This window comes from Acomys russatus, chromosome 8 (genome assembly GCF_903995435.1).
Source record: "Acomys russatus chromosome 8, mAcoRus1.1, whole genome shotgun sequence".
Lineage (NCBI taxonomy): Eukaryota > Metazoa > Chordata > Mammalia > Rodentia > Muridae > Acomys > Acomys russatus.
The window spans coordinates 75,163,515-75,188,524 of NC_067144.1; the positions used below are offsets into that span (position 1 = coordinate 75,163,515).

At 48.9% G+C, this 25,010-nt stretch overlaps 1 protein-coding gene and 1 pseudogene across 1 annotated transcript in view; both read right to left on the bottom strand.

The window, feature by feature from the left end:
• The window catches only part of LOC127192954 (40S ribosomal protein S19-like), an 877,505-nt pseudogene that overhangs the window by 183,074 nt on the left and 669,421 nt on the right, over positions 1-25,010 (bottom strand).
• Dscam (DS cell adhesion molecule) overlaps positions 1-25,010 on the bottom strand; it is a 574,658-nt gene that overhangs the window by 140,317 nt on the left and 409,331 nt on the right. The window contains exons 13-15 of the mRNA XM_051150389.1: positions 2,955-3,151; positions 756-852; positions 100-228 (exon numbers count right to left, since the gene is read on the bottom strand). Of these exons, the coding sequence (XP_051006346.1) occupies positions 100-228; positions 756-852; positions 2,955-3,151 (423 nt within the window). The remainder of the gene's footprint in view (positions 1-99; positions 229-755; positions 853-2,954; positions 3,152-25,010) is intronic.

A 25,010-nucleotide genomic window follows, 5' to 3' on the forward strand; every position in this document is an offset into this window, starting at 1 on the left:
TGACTATGCAGAGGAGCTGTGGACATAGAATGAGGAAACGAGGAAGATGGCAGGTGAGCGAGGTGGAGACACAGCAGGGGGAGGGAGTGGAAGGCTCACCTGATTTATTCTTGCATTCGATGTCGTAGCCTGTGATGGGGCTGTTGCCGTCAAACCCCATGGTCCACCTGAGCGTGATTGTGCGTGCTTTGACATCTTTGATCTCAATCTCGGGAGGGTCTGGAGGTTCTGTGCCATTAACAGAAAGACCAGGGTGAGTACAAACCAAGCCTGGGCATAAGCTCTAAGGGAAGACCTGGCTACAGCTTGCAGGCCTCTGTGGGTATTAAGGCGTTTGAAGCATTTGTTAGTAAATTTTTTTTTCTGATTAGATAGAAGGCATTGCCCCACTTCTCCAAGAGATTCTGTTTATAACCTGTGTGGTACAAGGCCAGACCTGCAGAATGTAGGTGTCACTGCTCTGACATCAGCACACATGTCCCCAGACACAGGACTTCCTCTAGTACACAAGCTCCCGGGAGCGGGAAGCACCAGCCCAGCTTGGCCGCACAGCCTGGGGTGCTGGCCTCTCACCCGCCCTAGCTCTCACAAGGGCATTGCTCCCCACGGTTCAGGGATTCACTCTGGCATAATCACAGCCTCTGATAAAGTCCAGATTTATACCAGTTTCCTACAAATCCAGAATTTCCTGAAAAAAATCAAACTGTTCCCAGCTGCCCGAGATCACACACCTCCTTCTGCTGTGTCCACCCTACCTTGCACTGTGAGCTGGATTATCCCACGGTCCTCCCCATAAGAATTGATAGCATGGCAGGAGAAGAACCCAGAATCTTCTCTCACTGTTGGCAAAATCTGCGACCAAAGCAGAAAAGCAGCCACATCAGTTACTAGCTTAAGCTGGGCATCAACAGACATGGCTTCCGGTGGGAAAACAGCCTTTAACCTTTCTGTCATTCCGAGAACTCAGTCAGTACTACTTACAAACATGGACACACACACACACACACTCACACACACACACACCCCCCACAGACACAGAGAGAGACACACATAAACATTCCTGCTTCTACACTGACACGCAGATACACACATACATGGACATACAGTCTTCACACAGACACAGGCACATCCATGCTCACACATGAACATAGACACAAACAACACATCCATGGACACACACACACACACACACACATTCCCGGTCACACATAATACACACAGAGATACCCTCACACACAGCTCCCCATTCATGCACATGGACACACACACACACAGACAAATAGTACACACAGAGACACACAGAGACGTACAGAGATACACACACATTCACATTTACACAGTCACCCAGAGAGGTACACTTAGACACAAACAGATGCACACATACCTATCCACTCTCACAGATGCACACACAAGCTCACACACTCATGCCCAAACTCAACAGACTTACCCTCAACATATACACTCTCACATACAGACACACCGATAGAGACAAACTCACCCACAAACCGACACGTACTGACATGCATTGGCACACATAATGCATGCATTTACACAAATTCACACACACACACCTATACCATCTAAGGGGAAACTACTTCCTTGCAATTGTGAGCATATAAGAGGGCTGTCTGTCACTGGACTGCATGTGCAGTTTACACGCGCTGCTGCTGTGGCCAGGCCCCATCCTGTACACACTTCTTCCTTTTCCTGAGGGGTATAATTTTAAAGACCCACACATAAAAAACATTTATGAAGGTAGCAGCCCCACCCCCCCGGAACCTAACACTGTTCCCACAGGTGTAGCTGCACCACTTCTGAGCACACTGTTTCTCCTCAGAATTTCCTAAACAGTCAGTGTACCAGCTCCACACACTGTATTTGCTATTCTGAGCACCACAGTGTGGGCTCAAGTGTGTGGGTGACATGTTATAGGCAAAGTCTATGGCATCTGCATAAGTGATTACGTCGTCCTCACATCTGGTATCTATGGAAACTAAGGCAGGGCTCTACAGCCAATGTCCTTGGGACCTTGCTAGCATGCTGTACCACAGAGGTTCCAGGTTGCACCATGGAGACAGAGCCACTGTCTGTTCCAAGGATGCAGCTTTACGTTTCCCCTATGTGTGCCCTCCCGTACCAGCCCCTTCTCATTACAAAAGCATTGCCCAGTCCGTCCCCCACGGTGCTGGAGGAGGGCTGGACAGACGTGCGGCCACCTGACTCCTGTGCTTCTGCATTAACGACACAATATTCTCTACACTGGATTTCTCCAAAGAAGCAAGATGTTTTTCTTTAAAAAAAAATTATTGTAGGGCTGGAGAGATGGCTCAGCCATTAAAGGCTAGGTTCACAACCAACAATCAAAATTTTTACTTTATTTTCAGTTGCATGTGCATGTGTGAGGTCATGTGTACATGTGTGCATGAGCCCATGGAGACCGGGAGAAGGTGATGGAACCCCCTAGAGCTAGAGTTCCAGGTGGCTGTGAGCCGCCTAATGTTGGAGCTGGGAACTGAACTCAGGGCCTCTGGGAAGGCAGTGGGTGCTTGCTCTTAACTGCTGAGCTCTCTCTCTAGCTGTCAAAAAAGTAGTTTTATTGTAGTAATTTTTTTTTGTCTCGATGTTCTTGCTGTTTTTGTAGAAAGCTGAACATGCACACTGCACACACCATGAGGATAACTGTCATGAGAAGCTTCATGTGGACAGTGGCTGTTAGACCTCATTTCTGAAGGTCACTCAGTGACCTTGCCCAAGTAGATGGGCAGAGAGACGGAGTGTCATGAGGAAATTCCAACAAGATATTCACAGTTCATCACAGCCATGCACACAACTGTGTGAGGGGGCTGGCTGACTGTCCCAGTGGTCCCCTGCACCCTTCTGCCATGCACACACTGTGTGAGGGGGCTGACTGACAATCCCAGCTGGCCCCCTGTGCCCTTCTGCCACGTTTTTACCTGCAGAGTGGAGATCACTTCTTCTCCCACCTCCTTGGTGGACACCAGGTAGCGGGCCATTTCCGGGTTAATGATCCTGTCCTCCTTCTCCCAGCGGACAATGATGGGCTTCTCCCCATGCGCAGTGCAGCTCATCTCCTTCTTTTGACCCTGAGTGGCCAGGGTGGTGTTGGGGTAAGAGGTTATCATGGCCGGAACTAAAAAAAAACAAAGAAGACAGGCCTTGCTCAGTGAACTTGCACTCAGGACTCTCCCACCATCATAGCTTGAGTGACGTGTACGGAGACACTTCTCTGAAATAAGATTTGCTCAAGAAACTGCCGGGCAGGAACCAAGAGGAGCAACAAAAACAAAGTGGGCATACGAAGCTTGACTAACTGGGCCCAGGGAAGAAACTGGGTTGCAGGTTCTTGTTCCAGGGGCTGCTGTTCCTTTCCAGGCCTGTTGGGACCGGATGTGAGTCAGGGAACAGCGGGTGGATGGTGGGGGGTATGGGGGTGGGGGGATGGGGGGAGGGGACCTATGTCACCAGGGCACACAGGCTAATGATGGTTCTTCAGCCGCAGGGCGAGGGTGGTGGGGAAGGTGAGGGCACACAAGGGGAGGGATGGGACTGTGGACCGATGGGCCTTACTTGCCAATTTACATCAGCCCTGCTAATTACTTCTTACATCCTTCCTGGCTCTCACCTGTGACAAACTTTGCAAATCACTATCAAATCTTTCCATAGGGACCTCAAACCTACCCTCCTCCCATAACTTACAACAGAGGCTCATTCTCAGCTTACTGAAAAAATAAAAATGAAAAAGAAGACGAACTTCATTCACGACACTTTGCATTTCCTTTCTTGTACTCAAACTTAATCTGTAGGTTTCTGTCCTTGGCGATGAGTGACACAACACCCACTCTCAACTATGTTGACAACCTGGGGTTCTGGCTTCCTATTTTAAAACATATTTTCCTGAATTCACTCCAAAGTTATAGGAAAATTAGAGGGGGAACATGGGTCAAAACCAAAACGAATCCTGGAAAGCTACAAGCGGTACGAACCGACACTTCAGTTATCTGGGAGTTGTTACGGTGTTGGCGCTTTGATTATCTGAGAGGCAGAGTTAGGCGTCAGACTTCCTGACCCAGGTGCCTCACAGCTCTTCATCTTTAGAGCAAACGAGAAGCAAAAAGTCAAATCAAATCCCCAAATGGCAAAAGGTACAAACAATCTTGACTTGCTCTACAGGCAGAGAAAAGGCACCTCCTCTGAGAGTCTGTCACTCCTCCAAGTGGACTATACTGCCATAAACTCATGCTAGAGGGTTAACATGCGGACGACCTTCCTTTGATAGCAGGTTCGGGGAATTCAGTAGAGAGCAAACACAAATACACCTTGGAAGGGTGTGACCTTGCTCCTGCGCTGTTGGCATTCTGTCAGGAAAAGGTGGTCATGAGCTCTCACTCCACAAGTACATAGCAGCCCATGTGAGTGAGAGTTGGAGCCATAGTGACCCAAGCTAACAGAAATAACGGATGCGATTCTGAAACATCTTGACAAAAATAAGTCAATTAATGGAGGCATCTTTTAAAACATGGGAAAGTGATGTGATATCTGCAGAGGGACCAGAAATCTTTTAAAACTACCAAAGCCAAATCCACATGTTCTCCACAGCCTCCTCCCCATTTCTTCAGACCCAGAGAGAAAGACCCTCCTCCATCGTTTCTAAGGTAAAACTTTGAATTTGTGTTCCTCTAAGACTCATGAACCTTTGGCCTCTCGTCAAACAGCTTTGGGTCTTTGAAGACATCGCTAGCGAAGACAAGGGTCCGCTGCAGCGTAGCCTCCTCTCCGGTGACCTACGTGACACCTGCAGTGAGTGTTTCCACAAAGATCCATAGCCTGAGCTTTCAATGGGACATGAACTCGGAGGAGGTTTGCTCCACTCAACACGCATGTGTATGTTACCCAGTGCATACACAACACTAATTACACATACAGGTATCGTATGTACTGTTAAATGCACATGTAATGTACAACCTGAAATAGATTTTACAGAGTTGAACGATTGATTGTGTGCCCTATACATGTCTAACTAGCACTCACATCATCCTAGAAAGCATCCTTCTGCCTAAGGTCTAGTGACTTATATTCCACTTGAAAATTTTATTAGCTTTTATATGTTTATTTTGTGTGCCCAGTGTGTGTGTGTATGTGTGTGTGTCAGCAATAACTTGTGAATTCTCTCTTTCTACCATGTAAGTCATTGGGGTTGAACTGGGGGCATCATGTGTGGCTACAAGTGCCCTTGCTAACCCTGACACTAAATTTCACTCTTCTGTGTCTTTCCTGGATACTTACGAGTGGGACCGTAATATTGTCCCCATTCTAGCCTTCTGGGCCCTTTAAAGAGTCCCTCATACTGCAGTACGCTTGGGGATTCTGTCCCTTTGTCGTCTAGCACAACCCCTTCCATGCAGCTTCTGTGCTTTATGGTCTTACGTGTCTCAGATCTATAGCCGTTATATAGTATCTGTAAATGGAGGCGGGATAGGCATGAAAATGGAGGTTTTCTTTGAGGAATTAGCCAAGGTTTGCTTCCAGTGTCAGTATTTAGAGTTAAGTGTGAGTTCAGGGCTCCTGTCTTCACGTGCATGCGTGCATATGTGCATGTGTGCGGGTGGGGGTACATTCATGTCTATGTGTGTGTGTGTGTGTGTGTGTGTGTGTGTGTGTATGCATGTGTGTGTCTGTGTGCCCATCATGGCACATATGTGGAAGTCAGAGGACAACTGACAAGGGGTGGCCCCCTCCTTCCCCTCTGTGGATCCCAGGAATCAAACTCAGGTCCCTGGGCTTGCCAGCAAAGGCTCTGACGTGCAGCTCCACCTTGCAGACCTCTGCATTTTCCTTCTTAGGCTGGGACAAGCTTTAGTGCACACCGTGCCGGAGAAACATTTCAACAAACCAAGCAGGATGAGACCCTGACTCACTGGCACTGTCCGGCCATGGATGTTCCTCACCTCCAGGCATATTTCTCTTTTAGGTGAGAGTCCCATTAGGATGGGGCTGAAGCCCGTGCTCAGTCAGAAACATTCAGCCGGGCTACGGTTTCCTATCCTGCTCAGAGTGGTCAAAAGGACCCATTTATTTTAATGAGCCATTGCTGTGGCTTCTTTGCAATGCTGATGTTTGAAGGCAAGGCGACCTTTTCTCTTGTCACAATCCTGGGCACTGAGAGATGACAGCATGTCAGTGCAGTTACACTCTCTGCCATGATTCCTGAAGCATCACAAATGGATGGGGTCACTTAACAGAGATCCGCGCCACAGAGAGAGAGAGAGAGAGAGAGAGAGAGAGAGAGAGAGAGAGAGAGAGAGAGAGAGAGAGAGAGAGAGAGGCTGTGAGAAAACTGCTAGCCTCGGAGCAAATCCAGGCCAGGAAGTCTTTGGCCAAGGCTGTGTGCTTTCCTCCAAATTTACTCATTAAGGCAGGTGCTGTTTTACATCAAGAGAAACTGGTTTCTAAGCTTTGCTCATTAGCCACAGGGCTCCACCGCAGCTCCGCCACCTCTCAGCGAGTCTGTCTTCTTGTGCTGTGTTTGCAGCATCTTCTGACCTACTTTCTAAAAGATCCAGCCATCCAGGGTTGCTGCAGCCCCTGGCCAGGGAGTGTGAACGGGCATCTCCCTGTCTGACTCTAGGCACAGTGACAGGGATGTGACCTCCTTAATTTGACACTGGCCATAGTGGGGGTGTTTTTGTACTGTTGAAGTGGGTAAATGCTGGAACCTGGCCTTCCTTCACCCCCTCCCATTATCAGTTAATTATTAAGACACTTATAAAAGTAGTGTTTGAGATAATACTTCTCACTCTGGTTAATGACTTTCAAATTATTCCACTCTCCAGCTGAGAGACTAGACCAAGCTCAGAATCGAACAACAACCTTCACATTTTGGATAAGCTCACTCACTCTTTCCACCTTGCAAAGAAAAAGAGAGAAAGCTGGAGAAGAGCAGCTGTCTACATTTATAATGATTCAAATGTCAACCAGGTTGTCACCAGATTGAGTCCCATTCAGTATCATCAGATCAACACACACACGCACACACGTGCGCGCACACACACACAGACACACACAGACACACACACACAGAAGCACGCACACCCCTGACCAGCTACCCCAGGTCATCTGAGTTCTCTCAGGTCTGAAAGTATAAACATCTTACCTCTTGGGAAGTCACAGCCTCTCTGTTCATTTGGAAAAGAGATTGGGGGGCTGCAGGAGGGGCTGGGGTTTGGGGGAAGGGCAGAGGAGGGGTGGGGGGAGGGGCTTGGACTATCCAGGCTGTGACACCAAGGAAGAGTTCCTAGGGAGTCCATGGAGATGCTCTGAGTCATAAGGACAATTAAACATATTTAAAGTGTAATGCACATGGATGCTTTGCCTGCATGTATGTCTATACCGTGTGCACGGCAAGTGCTTAAACAGGCCAGAAGAGGGCACTGAATGCCCGAGAACTGTAGTCATAGACAGTTTGAAGTAGCAAGAGGGTCCTGGGAAGTGAACCTGGGTTCTCTGAAGGAGCAGCTAGAGCTCTGACCAGCTGAGTGCAGGCCTGCAAAGGTGCTTACTCAAGCTTATTTCTTACATCCCCAAACGCAACATTTAATCCTAATAAAATCACAGATAGAATGTCAAAACAAACAAACAAAACTACAGACCTGTTGCTGGATCCACAGTCATGCACAGGTTTTTATGAGTTATTTTTGCTATTATTCTAACAGAAAACCAACATTTGCCAAATACATAATCGTCACTGCTCTATTTGAGTTCTTAAGTGAAAGGGTGAACCAGTAAGGGTCTCAAACAAGAGACATGAGAATGCAAGTCGCCCTCACGGACTCTGCTGCTTTGAATCTGGCAATGGAGTGAAGCTCCTTATGTGCCAGCAGACCAGGCCCTGTTTCCAGAGGATGGAAGATGTGTCCAAGGATTGAATCTGTCAGCACCTGTTTTGTACATGACATATCCAAGAAGAAAGTGACCACAATCCTGGATCCAACCTCATGTAGTGTTGTATGGTGACCTGTGTGGATATGCCTAACTGACTGACTGACCGCATGGCCTTCGTTTAATGATGGGCTCCAGAGAGGCAGACAAGACCAACTGTTTTCAGGGGGTGCATTGTGAGTTGTCTCGTCAGTTATTACTGACGAGAAATTATGGGAAAATAGAAAACTACAGTGGAGAGGGGTAGACAGTCTATCATAGTGGGGAGGGGCAGACAGTCCACTAGAGTGGGGAGGGGCAGACAGTCCATCATAATAGGGACAGGCAGACACCCCATCAGAGTATGGGGGGACAGTTTATTATAGTGGGGAGTTGGAAGACAGTCCATCATAGTGGGAAGGGGCAGACAATCCATCATAGTGGGGAGGGGCAGACAGTCCATCATAGTGGGGAGGGACAGACAGTCCATCATAGTGGGGAGGGGTAGACAGTCCATCATAGTGGGGAGGGGCAGGCTGTCCATCATAGTGGGGAGGGGCAGGCTGTCCATCATAGTGGGGAGGGGCAAACAGTCCATCATAGTGGGAGGGGCAGACAGCCTGTCATAGTGGGGAGGGGAAGACAGTCCATCATAGTGGGGAGGGGCAGACTGTCCATCACAGTGGGGAAGGGCAAACAGTCCATCATAGTGGGGAGGGACAGACAGCCTGTCATAGTGGGGAGGGGAAGACAGTCCATCATAGTGGGGAGGGGCAGACAGCCCATTATAGTGGGGAGGGGCAGACAGCCCATCATAGTGGGGAGGGGCAGACAATCCATCAGTGGGGAGGGGCAGACAGCCTGTCATAGTGGGGAGGAGCAGACAGTCCATCACAGTGGGGAGGGGCAGACAGTCCATCATAGTGGGGAGGGGCAGACTGTCCATCATAGTGGGGAGGGGCAGACAATCCATCACAGTGGGGAAGGGCAAACAGTCCATCATAGTGGGGAGGGACAGACAGCCTGTCATAGTGGGGAGGGGAAGACAGTCCATCATAGTGGGGAGGGGCAGACAGCCCATCATAGTGGGGAGGGGCAGATTGTCCATCATAGTGGGGAGGGGCAGATTGTCCATCACAGTGGGGAGGGGCAGACAGTCCATCATAGTGGGGAGGGGCAGACAGTCCATCATAGTGGGGAGGGGCAGACAGTCCATCATAGTGGGGAGGGGTAGACAGTCCATCATAGTGGGGAGGAACAGACAGTCCATCATAGTGGGGAGGGGCAGACAGCCCATCATAGTGGGGAGGGGCAGACTGTCCATCACAGTGGGGAAGGGCAAACAGTCCATCATAGTGGGGAGGGACAGACAGCCTGTCATAGTGGGGAGGGGAAGACAGTCCATCATAGTGGGGAGGGGCAGACAGCCCATCATAGTGGGGAGGGGCAGACAGCCCATCATAGTGGGGAGGGGCAGATTGTCCATCACAGTGGGGAGGGGCAGACAGTCCATCATAGTGGGGAGGGGTAGACAGTCCATCATAGTGGGGAGGAACAGACAGTCCATCATAGTGGGGAGGGGCAGACAGCCCATCATAGTGGGGAGGGGCAGACTGTCCATCACAGTGGGGAGGGGCAGACAGTCCATCATAGTGGGGAGGGGCAGACAGTCCATCATAGTGGGGAGGGGTAGACAGTCCATCATAGTGGGGAGGAACAGACAGTCCATCATAGTGGGGAGGGGCAGACAGGCCATCATAGTGGGGAGGGGCAAACAGTCCATCATAGTGGGGAGGGGTAGACAGTCCATCATAGTGGGGAGGAACAGACAATCCATCATAGTGGGGAGGGGCAGACAGGCCATCATAGTGGGGAGGGGCAAACAGTCCATCATAGTGGGGAGGGGTAGACAGTCCATCATAGTGGGGAGGAACAGACAGTCCATCATAGTGGGGAGGGGCAGACAGGCCATCATAGTGGGGAGGGAAAGACAGTCCATCATAGTGGGGAGGGGCAGACAGTCCATCATAGTGGGGAGGAACAGACAGTCCATCATAGTGGGGAGGGGTAGACAGTCCATCATAGTGGGGAGGAACAGACAGTCCATCATAGTGGGGAGGGCAGACAGGCCATCATAGTGGGGAGGGAAAGACAGTCCATCATAGTGGGGGGGCAGGCATCCATGGGGGAGCAGACAGTCCATCATAGTGGGGAGGGGTAGACAGTCCATCATAGTGGAGGAACAGACAGTCCATCATAGTGGGGGGGCAGACAGGCCATCATAGTGGGGAGGGAAAGACAGTCCATCATAGTGGGGAGGGGCAGACAGTCCATCATAGTGGGGAGGAACAGACAGTCCATCATAGTGGGGAGGGGCAGACAGTCCATCATAGTGGGGAGGGACAGACAGTCCATCACAGTGGGGAGGGGCAGACAGTCCATCATAGTGGGGAGGGGCAGACAGTCCATCATAGTGGGGAGGGAAAGACAGTCCATCATAGTGGGGTGGGGCAGACAGTCCATCATAGTGGGGAGGGGCAGACAGTCCATCATAGTGGGGAGGGACAGACAGTCCATCACAGTGGGGAGGGACAGACAGTCCATCACAGTGGGGAGGGACAGACAGTCCATCATAGTGGGGAGGGGCAGACAGTCCATCATAGTGGGGAGGGACAGACAGTCCATCATAGTGGGGTGGGGCAGACAGTCCATCATAGTGGGGAGGGGCAGACAGTCCATCACAGTGGGGGGGGACAGACAGTCCATCACAGTGGGGAGGGGCAGACAGTCCATCATAGTGGGGAGGGGCAGACAGTCCATCATAGTGGGGAGGGAAAGACAGTCCATCATAGTGGGGTGGGGCAGACAGTCCATCATAGTGGGGAGGGGCAGACAGTCCATCACAGTGGGGAGGGACAGACAGTCCATCATAGTGGGGAGGGGCAGACAGTCCATCACAGTGGGAGGGAACAGACATCCGTCACAGTGGGGTAGACAAAGACAAGTCCATCATAGTGGGGAGGGGCAGACAGTCCATCACAGTGGGGAGGGACAGACAGTCCGTCACAGTGGGGAGGGACAGACAGTCCGTCATAGTGGGATAAGGCAGACAGCCTGTTATAGTGAGTAAAAATGCCAATAACATTGTGGCGGAGGGCTATTAACATGGCAGTAGACCGACATGGAGAGCGTGGCTGGAACCTTCAGAGGTTGCTGCTCCTGATCTACTTATCCCACATCCGACGCCATAAAGGCGTCACAGCCTTCATCACCTCCTGAAGTGTGGGGAGATGGTTCCACAGGTGAAAGTGCTCGGTGACCGGCTACCACCTGAGCTCATCTGGCAATGCAAGGCAACCCCATCCCTTGGTAGCCATGGCTTTCTCCAGCTCTGGCATTGTTCCTTTCCTGCCATCCCCTCTCTCTCTGTCTTTCCTTCCTTCTTCCTTCACATTCCCCATTTTTTCCTTTTTTTCATGCATCTTCTCCAGCAATTTCTTTGTGAAGGGTCACAGGTTCTCCACAAGAGCTAACAGTGACACATGCTGTGTGCTCTGAACTTCCAGCTGTGTCAATGTAGCTACAGGTTGGACCCTAAACCAGTGGATCCCTGCAGTGTTTTTCCTTAGTGTCTAGCTTGCTCTGTTGGGCATAGCATGTGCAGGTTTTATCTATATTACTGTATATGGCAGAATTTTCTTTTCCCTTTAAAAAGGGAAACAATGTTTCAACAAATGTCCAGACCATGTACTCTATCATCCGACACTTCGGGGTTGGTAAACAATTTCCTGTGATTCTCAGTGGACAAAACACTATTGTTTTACAAGCCCACAGGAAGAACTGTGTGAGGGAAAAAAGGAGAAAGTTCTTTGCCTGCTTCCCCCTCCAGCTGCTGTAAGGCCAAGACGCCTCTTTCCAGTTTGGGGCCTCACCATCTCTGCTCCATTCCAGTTTTCCTGATATGTGAGAACAGAGAGCCATAGCTCTCTGGGTGGCTCCGGTGACAATTAATGAGATTATGTCAAAGGGGTGTCTGAAAAGAGGCCTTGCAGAATCCCAGGCCGTGATTAGCACTGCCTCAGGGTCATAAATGCCTCCTGCCCAAACACTTCCTGTTCATAAAAGTTCTAGTGAGCAAGACTGCCCTACTGGGCAGCTGTAATCCCTGTGAAGAAAATGATCTCTCCTGCCAGGAATTAATAACTTCTTAGCCACACTGAAATATCTCCTCGGCTGGGTCACTGTACTTTGCATAATGAAGTTACTTTGATTATTACCATTAATCAAGCCCGTTTTGTTTTGTTTTTTTTTTTTTGAGCTAGAGTGGATTGTCTTTGATGCCGAGCCTTCAGCAGGAGGACAGCGTCCTCACTTCCTGGCAGTGGGGCCAGGCTGGCTGACGTGATGAAACCTGTCAGGGCGATGACACAGAGCGCTTAGGCTTCATATCAGATTCACTCTGAAGTTGTTTCTGGTCCGTTATTGGAAAAATTTGATTTATATTGTATGACAGGCATGAATATTAACCAAGAGATATTAAAACAGTATATTTTTTTTCCGTTTACATGGAGACGGAGCAAGCTACTTCTTCCTGATTATTTTCTTCTTTCCCATATGGTTATGTGTATAGATACACTGTTTTTGCCTAATAGGAAAAAAAACCTCACTGATAATTAGAGGGAAAAGAAGGATTAGTAAATAAATAGACGTATACTTCTAGCTGAAATGACAGTAAAAGATAGATGGAAACTGCCGCAGACCGTGGCCGCACGCAAAGCCACTGAGGGCTAGGGTATTGATTAGCAGAAGGCCACGGGGGGTGCTTTGATCAGTCTCCTAGACAACGGCCCTCCTGGAATTCACGCCTTGTGGCCACACTCCGTGGCCACAGTCTGGGGCCACACTCTGTGGCCACGCTCTGTGGCCACATTCCATGGCACTCCCTCCCACATTCTCCTGAGCCACCAGACCGTATGGCTACAGATATGGCTAAAGTAGTCAGTGGCTCATCTCTCCAAGATGAAATTATAGGATGACTGTGACCTCTGTCTTGGACATGGCCTTCCATCACTGGCTGCAGAGGGAGCTGCTACAATGTCACCAGGATGCTCTGGCCGCCTACTGCAGGACCATGAGAGAGAGAGATGCTCCCGCTGACCCTCCTCGAGCTTAGAAATGGATTTTCTTTCTCGCTCTAAGCCACTTTTTTGTCCTCATCAAGGATTCTGATACAGTTTTTTGGAAAGCAAGCAGTTTCCATGGAAACAGAGCCAGCAGTTTCCAGGTGGCTTGGGGATGGACACAGCGAATCATTGGGCCCCGGGCTGTGATCTGGCTTTGGAGCACGCGCGTCACATGTAGATGCTACTTGCCATGGAGAAACACAGAAGATGAGCCATTATCCTTGCTAAAAACACAGGCTGGTGATCAACACCACAGCTCTCTGCTGCGTTGCTGCCTGGGCACCTGGCCTGAGGCTCCCTGGAACTCACTGGGGCTCCTGGGCAGTAGAGCACAGAATTGTGCCTCTCTTAGGAATCCCAGAGGCTTCTTCTACCTACAGACTTTTGTCCAGGAAAAACTAAACCCTAAATCTTCTGTCTTTCTTGCCTTTGAGTTGAAATAGTTCATAACATGTTTTCCCTAGATTTCAGAAATGTCTTCCCCCTTTAAAGCCACATTTGGGATCTATCTGTGTCAATATTCAAAAAAGTTTTCTTCATTTAGCCAGTAACTAATATTCCCAGTTCCTTGCATTGGGTGCTGGTGTGTTTGTACGTGGTGTTCATCTTCATGCTGCTACTGAGTGCCTTTATTAACCAACAGAACTGGCATCACAATGATGGTGACTGGTGCTTAGGCTCATTTTTTTTTAAATAAGCTTTTAGCCTTTATAGTGACTCTACGAGGCAAGCACTGATGGTCCCTCCATTTTATGATTCAGAAAATAAGGCCCATTCAGGTTTCTTCCAGGTCCTAGAGGCAGCTAAGTACCGAGGGGAAATTATAATCCACACAGCTGACGGTCTCCCCACCTATGTATGAATTCATGCACCACTCAGTGCAGCCTTGCCTGGTTCTGATTTGTTTATAAAATAGCACCACACGGCTGCATTTTATGTGCCTTACCAATATATATATAACATATATTGATAGACAGAGCCCAGTTTTTTTCCCCATTGTTGTATGCTTCTTTGTTTATTGGGATTTTCTGTTTAGGTGGGTTGTTTGGAGGTGGTGGTGTTAGTGTGGATTTGTGTGCTGTAGGAGTGCATGTGTGTGCATGTTCGCGTGTATATAGGTACATGCATGTGTGCACACGTGTTCACATGCCTGTGGAGGTCAGGGGTTGCCTTAATTAGTGTCCACCTTGTGTGTTCAGGCAGATGGCCAATTTGGCCATCGTAGCTAACCAGCTTGCTTTGGGGATCTCCTGTCTCCACAGTCTGCAAGCTGGATTACAGGCAGAATGCCACACTCAACCTGCCATTTACATGGGTGTTGTGGATCTGAATCCTAGTCTTCAGACTTGTCTGCTGAGCGCGTCACCTACTGAGCCACACCCACATTACCCCCGTTTTCAGATTTTGACCTTTGCCAGATCTGAGCACCGTTGTGGGTCTTTTATTCATGAGTTGTCCACGGGTAGTTAGATAGTTAGAGAGGGGTTTCCAGTCATGGTCTGTGAGTATCTACAAATTTATAAAACTAGGCAGCTTTTGAAGATGGCTATACAAACTTTCAGCTCCTCAGGCCTGTGTGCTATTCATTTATTAAAACACTCAGTTCTCTGGGAGGAACCCTGGGCATTACCTGGAACTTTCTAGAAATGTGCATCCTACATGCCCCACCCCCAAGCAACTTGAAGAAATGCTCTGGTGACACTGCCCTTGCTGAAGCCTCGGCCTGTCCTCCCCTCCGCCCTGGAGGCCCGAGCCTGGCTCTGACTGGCACAGGGGCTGAGTGCAAGCTTCCTCCAACCCACAAGCCTATGCGACACTCTGTGCCTGTTCCTCCGCATCTGTCAAGTGAGCACAGTGCCAATGCCTCCCTCCCGTGTGAACTGTGCATGAACGTAGTCACCAGGTAAGACTTCCGTCTGCAGTTGCTTTCCCCAACTCTGTTATACACTGTTTTATGTCAAACAAGTTTTAAGTAAGTATGTTTAGAAGTGCATGCTCTCAGGAAAGACAAAAAGCCACGTGAAGGTTATAGCTAGAGCGAAATTGTGTAGGCTTAAAACTTAGTGTAATGCATGTGTGTGTGTGCGTGTGTGAGCACGTGTGTGGATGAGCTTGCGTGAAGAGGCTTGAGCTTGACCTCTGGTGTCTTCCTCAGTTATTCTCCAATGTCAGCCCACAGAGCAGTCCCCTTAGAAATAATGGACAGAGTCCCCTTGCAGAGCAGGCAAGGCATCACCACAGTCTTCTCACTTGAATTATCCTAAATCCTTCCTCCCAAACTTTATGCAAAAACCAAGACAATGTGCAGTGTTTTGCAGCATGTATTTGAAAATTACATGATTCTAGATTTCTTATGTAGCAGTATTTTTAAGCTGAGGAACTTCGAAGCTCTAATACAACTCTGTGAGCTTGCCCGGTTTTACATGCTTCCGGAGAGAACATTCGGCTGAGTGTCTGTGGAGATATGAGGCAGCCTGGAGGAGTAGGCAGATAAGAAAGCAAAGCCTCAGCCCCAGGAAAGAGCTCAGCCTGCTGAGCAGGAAGCCACTGTCCTTCCCTTGCTCATTCACGGTGGGGAGCGAGGAGTTCAGTATTAGTGATGCTACAGACCAGAAGCGGTGTCCTAGCTTTTGAATAAATCCAGGAGGCATGTGTATGTGTAATAGACACGCACACAGGCACACATGTACACATGCATGCACACACATACACACACGCATGCAGTGCACACACAGGCACACCTAAAACCAAGGCTCTTCCTCACACTACTTATAAATCCATGAGGCCAGCTGCACACATCTGGTGGCCTCCCAGAGTCAGGCAGCATCTCTCCAATGCCTCCTGACTGTCAGTTGTTGCTCCTGATAGCTGAGGGGGTGGCCTGTCAGCAAATGTGGGTTGCTAGCGAGAAGGTGTGCTATAACCAGGTGCTCTCAGGGGAGAGGGTTAGGCTCCCGAGGCCTGTGAAGCCACATGTGTAACTGTCCCTCCCAAGGGACGTGAGTATGCACTAATTGAGGTATTGACACTTCTAAATGAAGCAGAAACCTACTAGGAAGATCAAGTCCCAGAAAAAATGAGGGAAAAATGAGCACTGCTGAGTGGTGCATGCTGGGATCTGTGCAGCTTTCATGCACTGCCCATTCATGCATAGAGTGCGCCCCAGAGCTCCAAGACTTGGTTTGTCCCAGACACCTGGTCTCAAGCTAAACATCCAAGGAGGCATGAAAGGCAGTGCTCTCTCTCCTCACTGCTCCTCTGTCCATGGGAATCAATTTGCTGAATTTTATCCTATGAAATTACATATACATGCACAGTTCAGTGATCACAGGAACCTTTATGGGGATTTAAAAGAGTTGTCTACAGAAGAGAGTACTTGTTTAGGAAACACTCAAAAGTATACTTAAAATTCAGAAAGCTGGCTGCATGCGCTTGGTGGACCTCCCGTCACAGCAATCAGCCGTTCCTCTTGCTTGGTAGGTCTTCTGTGGGCGTGCTCACAGGCTCACATGATTGTCTGTGTAAGGACCATGTTTCACTCAAATGCCTAGGCAGATGTGACGCATATGCTTGTAAGCTCAGAGCTGGGGCAGCTGGAACAGGACTGCTGGGGCGGGACGGTGAGCTAGCCCTGACCAATCAATGAGCTTCAGATCAGAGAGAGAGCAGTCTCAAAGGCCTGGAGGTCTTCCTGGGCACAACTTCTGAAGTTGTCCTCTGGCCACCACACACATGCACTAACAGTAGACACACACACACACACACACACCACAGAGTCTGAGGTGGTTCAGCAGGTAAAAGGATATTCATACAAGCCAGACCATCTGAATTCAATATCTGGAAGTCATGGTAGAAAGAACTGATTTCCTACAGTTGTCCTCTGACTGCTACACAGACCATGGCATGTAAACCTCTTGATCACACACACACACACACACACACACACACACACACACACACACACACACTTTCTCTCTCACACACATTCACACACTCTTCAACACATTCACACTTACTTTCCCTCACACACACTCACACTCTCACACACACATCCACACACACTCACACACTCTCTCTAAAACACATACAGTAATAATAAAATAAAATTTATGTTATGCCACATGCATGAAGTAAAAAAGCACCCAGGCATGGCAAAATGAAATTTTATTCTAACAATGCACGCTTGTGTTGGCTCGGGAGATTACTCAGCTGGAAAATTGCTTGCAATAAACTATATTGCAATAAACTATAAGGTAAATATCCTTCTCTCCAGAACGAAGCAGAAGTTTCTCAACACAAATAGACCCAAAGACAAGGTCTGAACTATTGTGACTTCTCTTGGGAGGCGTGGAGAACAAAGGAGCTGATGGCTAGATGAGGGGGTGCTATTCTGAGACCCACAATCAAGGTTAATTATACGGACGATGTTCTGTGGGCTCAGAGAGGAAGCCTTAGCCTCTTGGACAGTGAGTGATTTTACCCTGCGTCTTCTTCTGTTGCTGCGGAACTCAGAGTTGGTTGCTATGGTGGATGAAGTGCACCTGACTCTGCCTTGACAACAGCCATGGAAGGAGGTTGCCAAGGGAGTGCAGAGGGGAGGGCTGGTGAGGTTAGGTGATGAATGTGGCTAAACCGATCGCAAGGAAGTAACGGGTCTGAGGAATGGCTTTGTGCTTTCTAGACCCTGTAGGGATCCCTGCGCCTGTGGCTTTGTGGTGTGGGTTGGATCACTTGTCTATTGTTTATTCTGAGACAGGGTCTGGCCCTGTAGCCCTGGTTTCCCAAGTGTTGAGATTGTGAGTATGACCCACCATGCCCAGCTCTGGTGGGCTATTCTAATGGTCACCTGGAAACCCACACTACCCTTCATACTCCCCAAGCCTAATGGGTATCTTCAATTGGTCAGCACTCTGCCACGTGGCCCACTCGCTCTCACTGGTCCTGTGTCCCAGACTGAAGCTTAGATGGATCTCTGGACCCAGAGTCAGTCAGAGACAATATTAATTCAGAAATTTCCAGTTTGATGTTTTCTTTCAGGTTCTGTGGCCATTACCCTAGTTCAAGCCTCAGTCAAGCCTCAGTCAGCATGCCTGAGCTGGGCTGTGTCTTTCCTGGCTCGGATTCCTGACTCGCCATCTTCATCTTCCTCGCCTCTCACTGCAAGGTGCAGTGGTACCCTGCCACCCACAGGGACTCAATGCCATGGCCTGTAACTAAGGACACCCCTTTTCATCCTGCTGAGCCCCCGTCCCAGTGACGGACTTCCTGTGCCTCTACCCAGCCACTACCCTCACCCTGGGAAACTCCCAGAATTTTTCTCTCCACTCCACTAAGCACATTACAGTCTCGAAGAGAATTCTCCCTGTCCAGGCCTTGTGGAAAATGTCTCTATTTCTGGCGTCTCGCTGCCACCGGTCAGCTGGCGGCCAGCTCATACTCTCCCTCTCGCCTCACCTTCCTGTGATGATCTGCCTTCTCTGGGGGCCTGGGCAGTTACTGAACACATCACAGACCCCCCTGCGCTCCTTGGGCACTCGTTTTTCTTTTAATTATTCATGTTGGAACGCAAACCTCACAGGAAGCTGCAAAGCTACTGTGGCGTCCTGCACGCTCTTCACCCAGCTCTCCTCATAGTGTGATTTGTCTGAAGTTGTAACATTATATTGAAGCCAGGAAATTGGTGTTTGTTAGAGAACTACCTGTCCAGACCCCGCATTCACTGTGTGTGTGTGCGCACACGCGTGTGCGAGTGTGTGTTAGAGAACTACCTGTCCAGACCCCGCATTCACTGTGTGTGTGTGCGCACACGCGTGTGCGAGTGTGTGTTAGAGAACTACCTGTCCAGACCCCGCATTCACTGTGTGTGTGTGCAAGTGTGTGTGTGCGCACACGTGTGCGAGTGTGTGTTAGAGAACTACCTGTCCAGACCCCGCATTCACTGTGTGTGTGTGTGTGTGCGTGCGCACATGCGTGTGCGAGTGTGTGTTAGAGAACTACCTGTCCAGACCCCGCATTCACTGTGTGTGTGTGTGTGCGTGCGCACACGCGTGTGCGAGTGTGTGTTAGAGAACTACCTGTCCAGACCCCGCATTCACTGTGTGTGTGTGCAAGTGTGTGTGCGCACATGCGTGTGCGAGTGTGTGTTAGAGAACTACCTGTCCAGACCCCGCATTCACTGTGTGTGTGTGCGTGCGCACACGCGTGTGCGAGTGTGTGTTAGAGAACTACCTGTCCAGACCCCGCATTCACTGTGTGTGTGTGTGCGTGCGCACACGCGTGTGCGAGTGTGTGTTAGAGAACTACCTGTCCAGACCCGCATTCACTGTGTGGTGTGCAAGTGTGTGTGTGCGCACACGTGTGCGAGTGTGTGTTAGAGAACTACCTGTCCAGACCCCGCATTCACTGTGTGTGTGTGTGTGTGCGCACACGCGTGTGCGAGTGTGTTAGAGAACTACCTGTCCAGACCCCGCATTCACTGTGTGTGTGTGCGTGCGCACACGCGTGTGCGAGTGTGTGTTAGAGAACTACCTGTCCAGACCCCGCATTCACTGTGTGTGTGTGTGTGCGTGCGCACACGCGTGTGCGAGTGTGTGTTAGAGAACTACCTGTCCAGACCCCGCATTCACTGTGTGTGTGTAAGTGTGTGTGCACATGCGTGTGCGAGTGTGTGTTAGAGAACTACCTGTCCAGACCCCGCATTCATTGTGTGTGTGCGCGCGCGTGCGTGTGCGTGTGTGTATGTGTGTGCACATGTACATATGTATAGTGTATGTGTTTGTGTATGTGTCTGCACATCTGTGTGCACATGTGTGTATGATGTGTTTGAGCACTTATGTGTACATGTGTATCTGCCTGTGTGTGTATATAAAATTCTATAAAACTTCATCCCACTACAGTCAAGGTACCCAGATGCTCCATCGTCCCTGAGCTCCCTGGGATGAGCGTCAGCCCCATTTCCACCTTTTTCCTGCCCTCTGGAACTACTGGAATACTTTAGAAGTACAACCCCTTTAAGTAAATCCTTTAAAAAAAAAAAAAAAATATATATATATATATATATATATATATATATACATACATACACATACATACATGTGTGTTCATTTATTTTGTGTGTATGGGTGTTTTGTCCGTGTGTATGTCTGTGCATCACGTGCATGCCTGTTGCCTGCAGAAGCCAGAAGGTGGCACTGGATTCCCTGGAACTGGAGTTACAGATGTTTGTGAGCTGATATGTGGGTGCTGGGAACTGAACCTGGGTCCTTTGGGAGATCGGCCAGTGTTATTAACCACCGATGCACCTCTCTAGTTCCAAGGCTGACTTTTTAAAAAGTAGCACAAGGGTCTAAAACCCATTTGCTTACTTCCCCAACAATATATTCTTTTTTTTTCTTACTTAGTAGCAGGAGTTGATTATATTAAGAGTTGAGGTTTTTGTTTTGTTTTGTTTTTAGACATCACTTGCTAAGAACATAGAGATTTTTGTAAGTTTGGGCTCTTGTGGGTAAATGTGCTATGAACATTCCTACATAGGGATATTTTTGAGGACACAAGTTTTCTGATCTCTGGGATAAATACCCAAGAGTTTAACCACTATGTTACACCACACAGACATCTCGTTTTATAGGGAGCTGCCCAGTGGTTTCCAGAGAGGCTGGGCCACTTGGCACTGCTACTAGCAGTACTTGAGACCCGTTCAGTCTCCACATCTTTGCCAAATTGTGACACTAGAGTTATTTTCTATCTTTACTATTTTTATAAGTGTATGGCAAAAAACTTAATTTTTATTGTGTACCCTCTATATTCATAAACTAATGTGTTAAGTCATAATCCTCTGTGTGTGTGTGTGTGTGTGCATGTGTGCGTGCGTGCCTTTGTATGTGCATGCATGCCTCTGTGTGTGTGTGTGTGTGTGCGTGCCTGCGTGTGTGATGTGTGTTGATCTCTTTCTCTTTTGTGGGCGACAGAAATTCTATAAAATCATTTGCAAAGGAGAAAGAAGATTCAAAGCAGAGAACAAGCCGTCAGTCCACCATACATGGGACCGGCTGCTCAGGGTGGCTTCCTGTAGCTAGGCCAAGGCAACCTGGAAATGGAAAAAACTGCGATCCTGTGCTTGAGCAGAGCATAGGAGTTAGTGGCAGCCAACCGGGACGCTGGGCCTGAGTCAGACGCCCTGTTTTCCATGTAAAATAATCGGAGCTTGCAGGGTACACGCACGTGAGTCTGCAGCTTTCAGCAGGGTTTTTGTCCTTTGTGTTTGGTAACTCATGTTATTTCATCTTTGCTGATAGGATTATCTAAGCCTTGTGCCCTGTTTATCTTTCTGTTGGCTAATATGCCAAGAGTTGAGATAAATCCTCCCAACATCCTGCATTTAAGCAGGTAATCTTTTTGCTTTTTGTTTAAACTTTAATACATACAATGTTTTTAATGTGATATTTCACACAGGTCAAAATAAGCAGAAATATTTTATTCTTACCCTGTTTTCCTCTCATTCGGCTGGAGTGTGTGATTCACAAAGGTGCCCACTGAGACACTTCCTTGTGTATTTTTCTAGTGCATCTTTACATAGATATGAGTAAGGACACACAGATAACACTTATGTTTGGTGTTATAATTGGCTTTCAGGGCCTCTTACTATGGATTAATGTCTGCCCATTTGGCTAAAGTGAAAGCACTGTCTTGGATACAAATGCTTTCTCTCCAAACCCTGCTGGACTCACAGTAAAGAGTCCCGCCCACCTTCGCGCTTGTACACTTCACATGCGCTTTCCTCTGACACCCCAGAGGAGGAGGCTTTCTTCTCCAAGGCAGGATGGGGCAGATGTGGCAGGTGCTCTGAACTCAAAGGGGAGACCTGTTCTTTCAAGTCTTCAAGCTCTGGCGTCTCTTAAGTTCTATGCCAAAGGTGGGGGACTGGAGGGGGTGGGGGATGGAGGGAGCAGGGGTAGAGAGGGCAGGGTATTGAGGGGGAGGGCAACATCACCCTCTCTCCCTGATAGGCAAGGAACAGTGGACATCTTACTAAGACTTATTGCACAGTGCTCTTCCTGCTCGCTCCCTCCCTCCCTCCCTCCCTCCCTCCCTCCCTCCCTCCCTCCCTCCCTCCACACACTTTCCCCTTACATAGCAGTACCAGCACCATTTGGTTTGGATAGAGCCACAGAACTCGGGTGTGAGAGACTGAGCTGAGTCTCCTCAGATGACAGCTCTTCAGTTCTCTCAGGTCAATCTGCTGCTGCCTTCCCTGTCTATGAAGCTTCCGCTCAGCCCATAATCCTTGAAACTCCCAGGGCAAGGCCCTCATTAGCTCTCAGAGCGTTTGGACCCTGAGTTGATGTCCTGGGTCACTGTTGTGTCTTCTGCTGCCCGGAGTGATGACATCTGCAGAATTCAGAGACCCCAGGAGCCCACAAGCCAGTCAGCAGCTTTGTGGCAGTCACAACTGGGGCCATATGTATTAGCTACGGAACGAATACACAGCCCCATTTTTTGTGTTTTTATAGTGACTATTGCTTATTTACTCACAATTAAGAACTCCTTCATGCATATGAGAGAAGAACGCAATAGCGATCCCTACATGCCCTGATAAACATACCTAGCATCATATGACCCCCGGCGTTACTCACCCCTGACAGCCTAACCCTAGGACTATGTTGTATGATCAGGGTCACATGGTCTGGGCAATGCAGCGAGAAGCCCCACACAGCAACAAAGGCCACTCACTCTATCCAGGTCATGATGTGGCTGTGGCTGGGTACGGGAAAACCCATACTCCCTGTTGACAGGGCACAGTGATGCTGAGTCCAGACGCTCTTCTTTCTGAACACTCTTTGACATCTCTCTGTGTGGAGTGTGTGTGTGTGTGTGTGCGCGCGCGCGCGCACGTGCGCATGTGTGCATCTGTCCATGTATCTGATCACACGTATGCTCACGTCACAGCACACATGTGCAGGTGTCAGTCTTTGTCCTCCATCTTGCTTAATACAGGGTCCCATTCTAACCTTGTAACTGTGCTGAAACGTGGGTTTCACAAATACACCTCCATTTTCACTCCCAGAACTCATGAGTTGAAATTCCGAGATGAAACAGCAATATCCACGTCAAAGGTTCCGTGGGGTGACTGCCTGAGCAGAATATTGTTTGTGGAGAGTTGAAAAGTTACAGATCCAGAACCAACCTGTCATGGAATATCTTTAAGCCCTTTATAGCAACTCACTGCCCTTCTCTGAGTCTGACCTAGTGTCCCCCTGACAATCGGGGGGGGCTACCTTTTGAGATGCATAAATAGGGCCACTACCACCCTCCAAAGAACCTGAGTTGAGTCACCATGTGCCTGCAGCAGAGATATGTCCGCCTCCCTGTAACCCCCACCCACCTTATATTTTCACCAACATGTTTTAAAAAGTGTTTTGAAGCCCTTAAGAAATGTCTCGGCAATTAAAATCATGTACTGCTCTTGCAAAAGATCCCAGTCTGGTCCCCAGCACCCACATGGGGTGCCTCCTACTGTAATTTGATTTCCAGTGGATCCAATGCCCTCTTCTGGTCTTTGAGGTACCTGCATTCACACACAGGCAACTGCTTGCTGCCATGTGCACATACATGGAGCATAGTATCTGGGGCAGCTTGACTCTGTGCTCACCATGGCCACTGACATCTGACCCTAGATTAAACCTCCACTTATTCTCTTTGTGGTGAAACTGCATTTTGTAACAAACCCTGTGGAGCTAGAGAGATGGGGAGGGTTCCACTCCCAACCTGCATGGTGGCTCACAACTGTCTGTAATTCTAGTTCCAGAGGATCCGACACCTTCTTCTGGCCTCTGTGGGCACCAGGCACACATTTGTTATATAGACATGCATGCACACAAAACATTCACACACAGAAAAAAATATATATCTTTAAATTTGATGAGCAATTAAGGTAAGGATAACTCATCCTGACTTTGAGTGAGTCCCAAACCTAACAAGGAAACATGATGCACATTTTACTCCAGTTTGTGTCCCATAATTTCCAGGGAACATTTTTTTTCACCTCAGGGGATGAGCATAAGACATGTGACAGATGAGCATACTGTCAGTAAAGGGAAGGGGCCTGTTTTTTTGGGGGACATCCCTGCTTTCTGTGTGTTCCCAGGGCTGGCATCAAGCATGAGGCTTAGTACTGAAGAGAAATGGCTCTGGCAGTGGCTTTTAGGTTCCCAAGGTGCATGCGAGGTCATTTCCTATGAGATCATTTCCTGTGAGGTCATTTCCACTACAAACTGTGGCTCCTTCTCCATTTGCATACATGTGAGGAATCTGTAGGAAGGGCACTGGTGGTCAGGAAATCTGCATTGCACCTGCTGGAGTTTCAGCAGGATTCTATGCAGACAGAAGGAAGCTCAGGGAGCCACTGTTGATTATTCTAGAAGCTAGGAAATACAACCCAGATGCTACTCAGAGATGGGAAAGGAGAAGCCAGGGCCCAGGCTGACTAAGGCTCTTTTCCTTTGACGTTAACCTGAGTCTAGGCCAGCACCACAGACTTCCCCTCACAGGCCCCCCTTGTCACTGAGGAAAACCCTGCACAAACCCCAGGTTATCTTGCTCTGTCTGTCTTCACAGTCATTAATTTGGTAGACCACACCAGTGGTCAACGCATTGCCAGCATCCACCTAGCTCTGCCCTGCACATATCCTCCTCCTTGTGGGTTATAAAGATAACCGTTGCCTAGGTGACATCCCAGGGCCTCATCTGCTGCTTCTGCTAAGAGCACCACTCTCCCCATGACCTTGCAGATATGCAGTAGGCTGATTGGTACAAGATAAAAAGGGGTTCAGTCTTCATGTTACGTCTCTCTCCTTCACTTTTATGGGCAGGCTGTGGTTCCTCAGCACCCGCAGT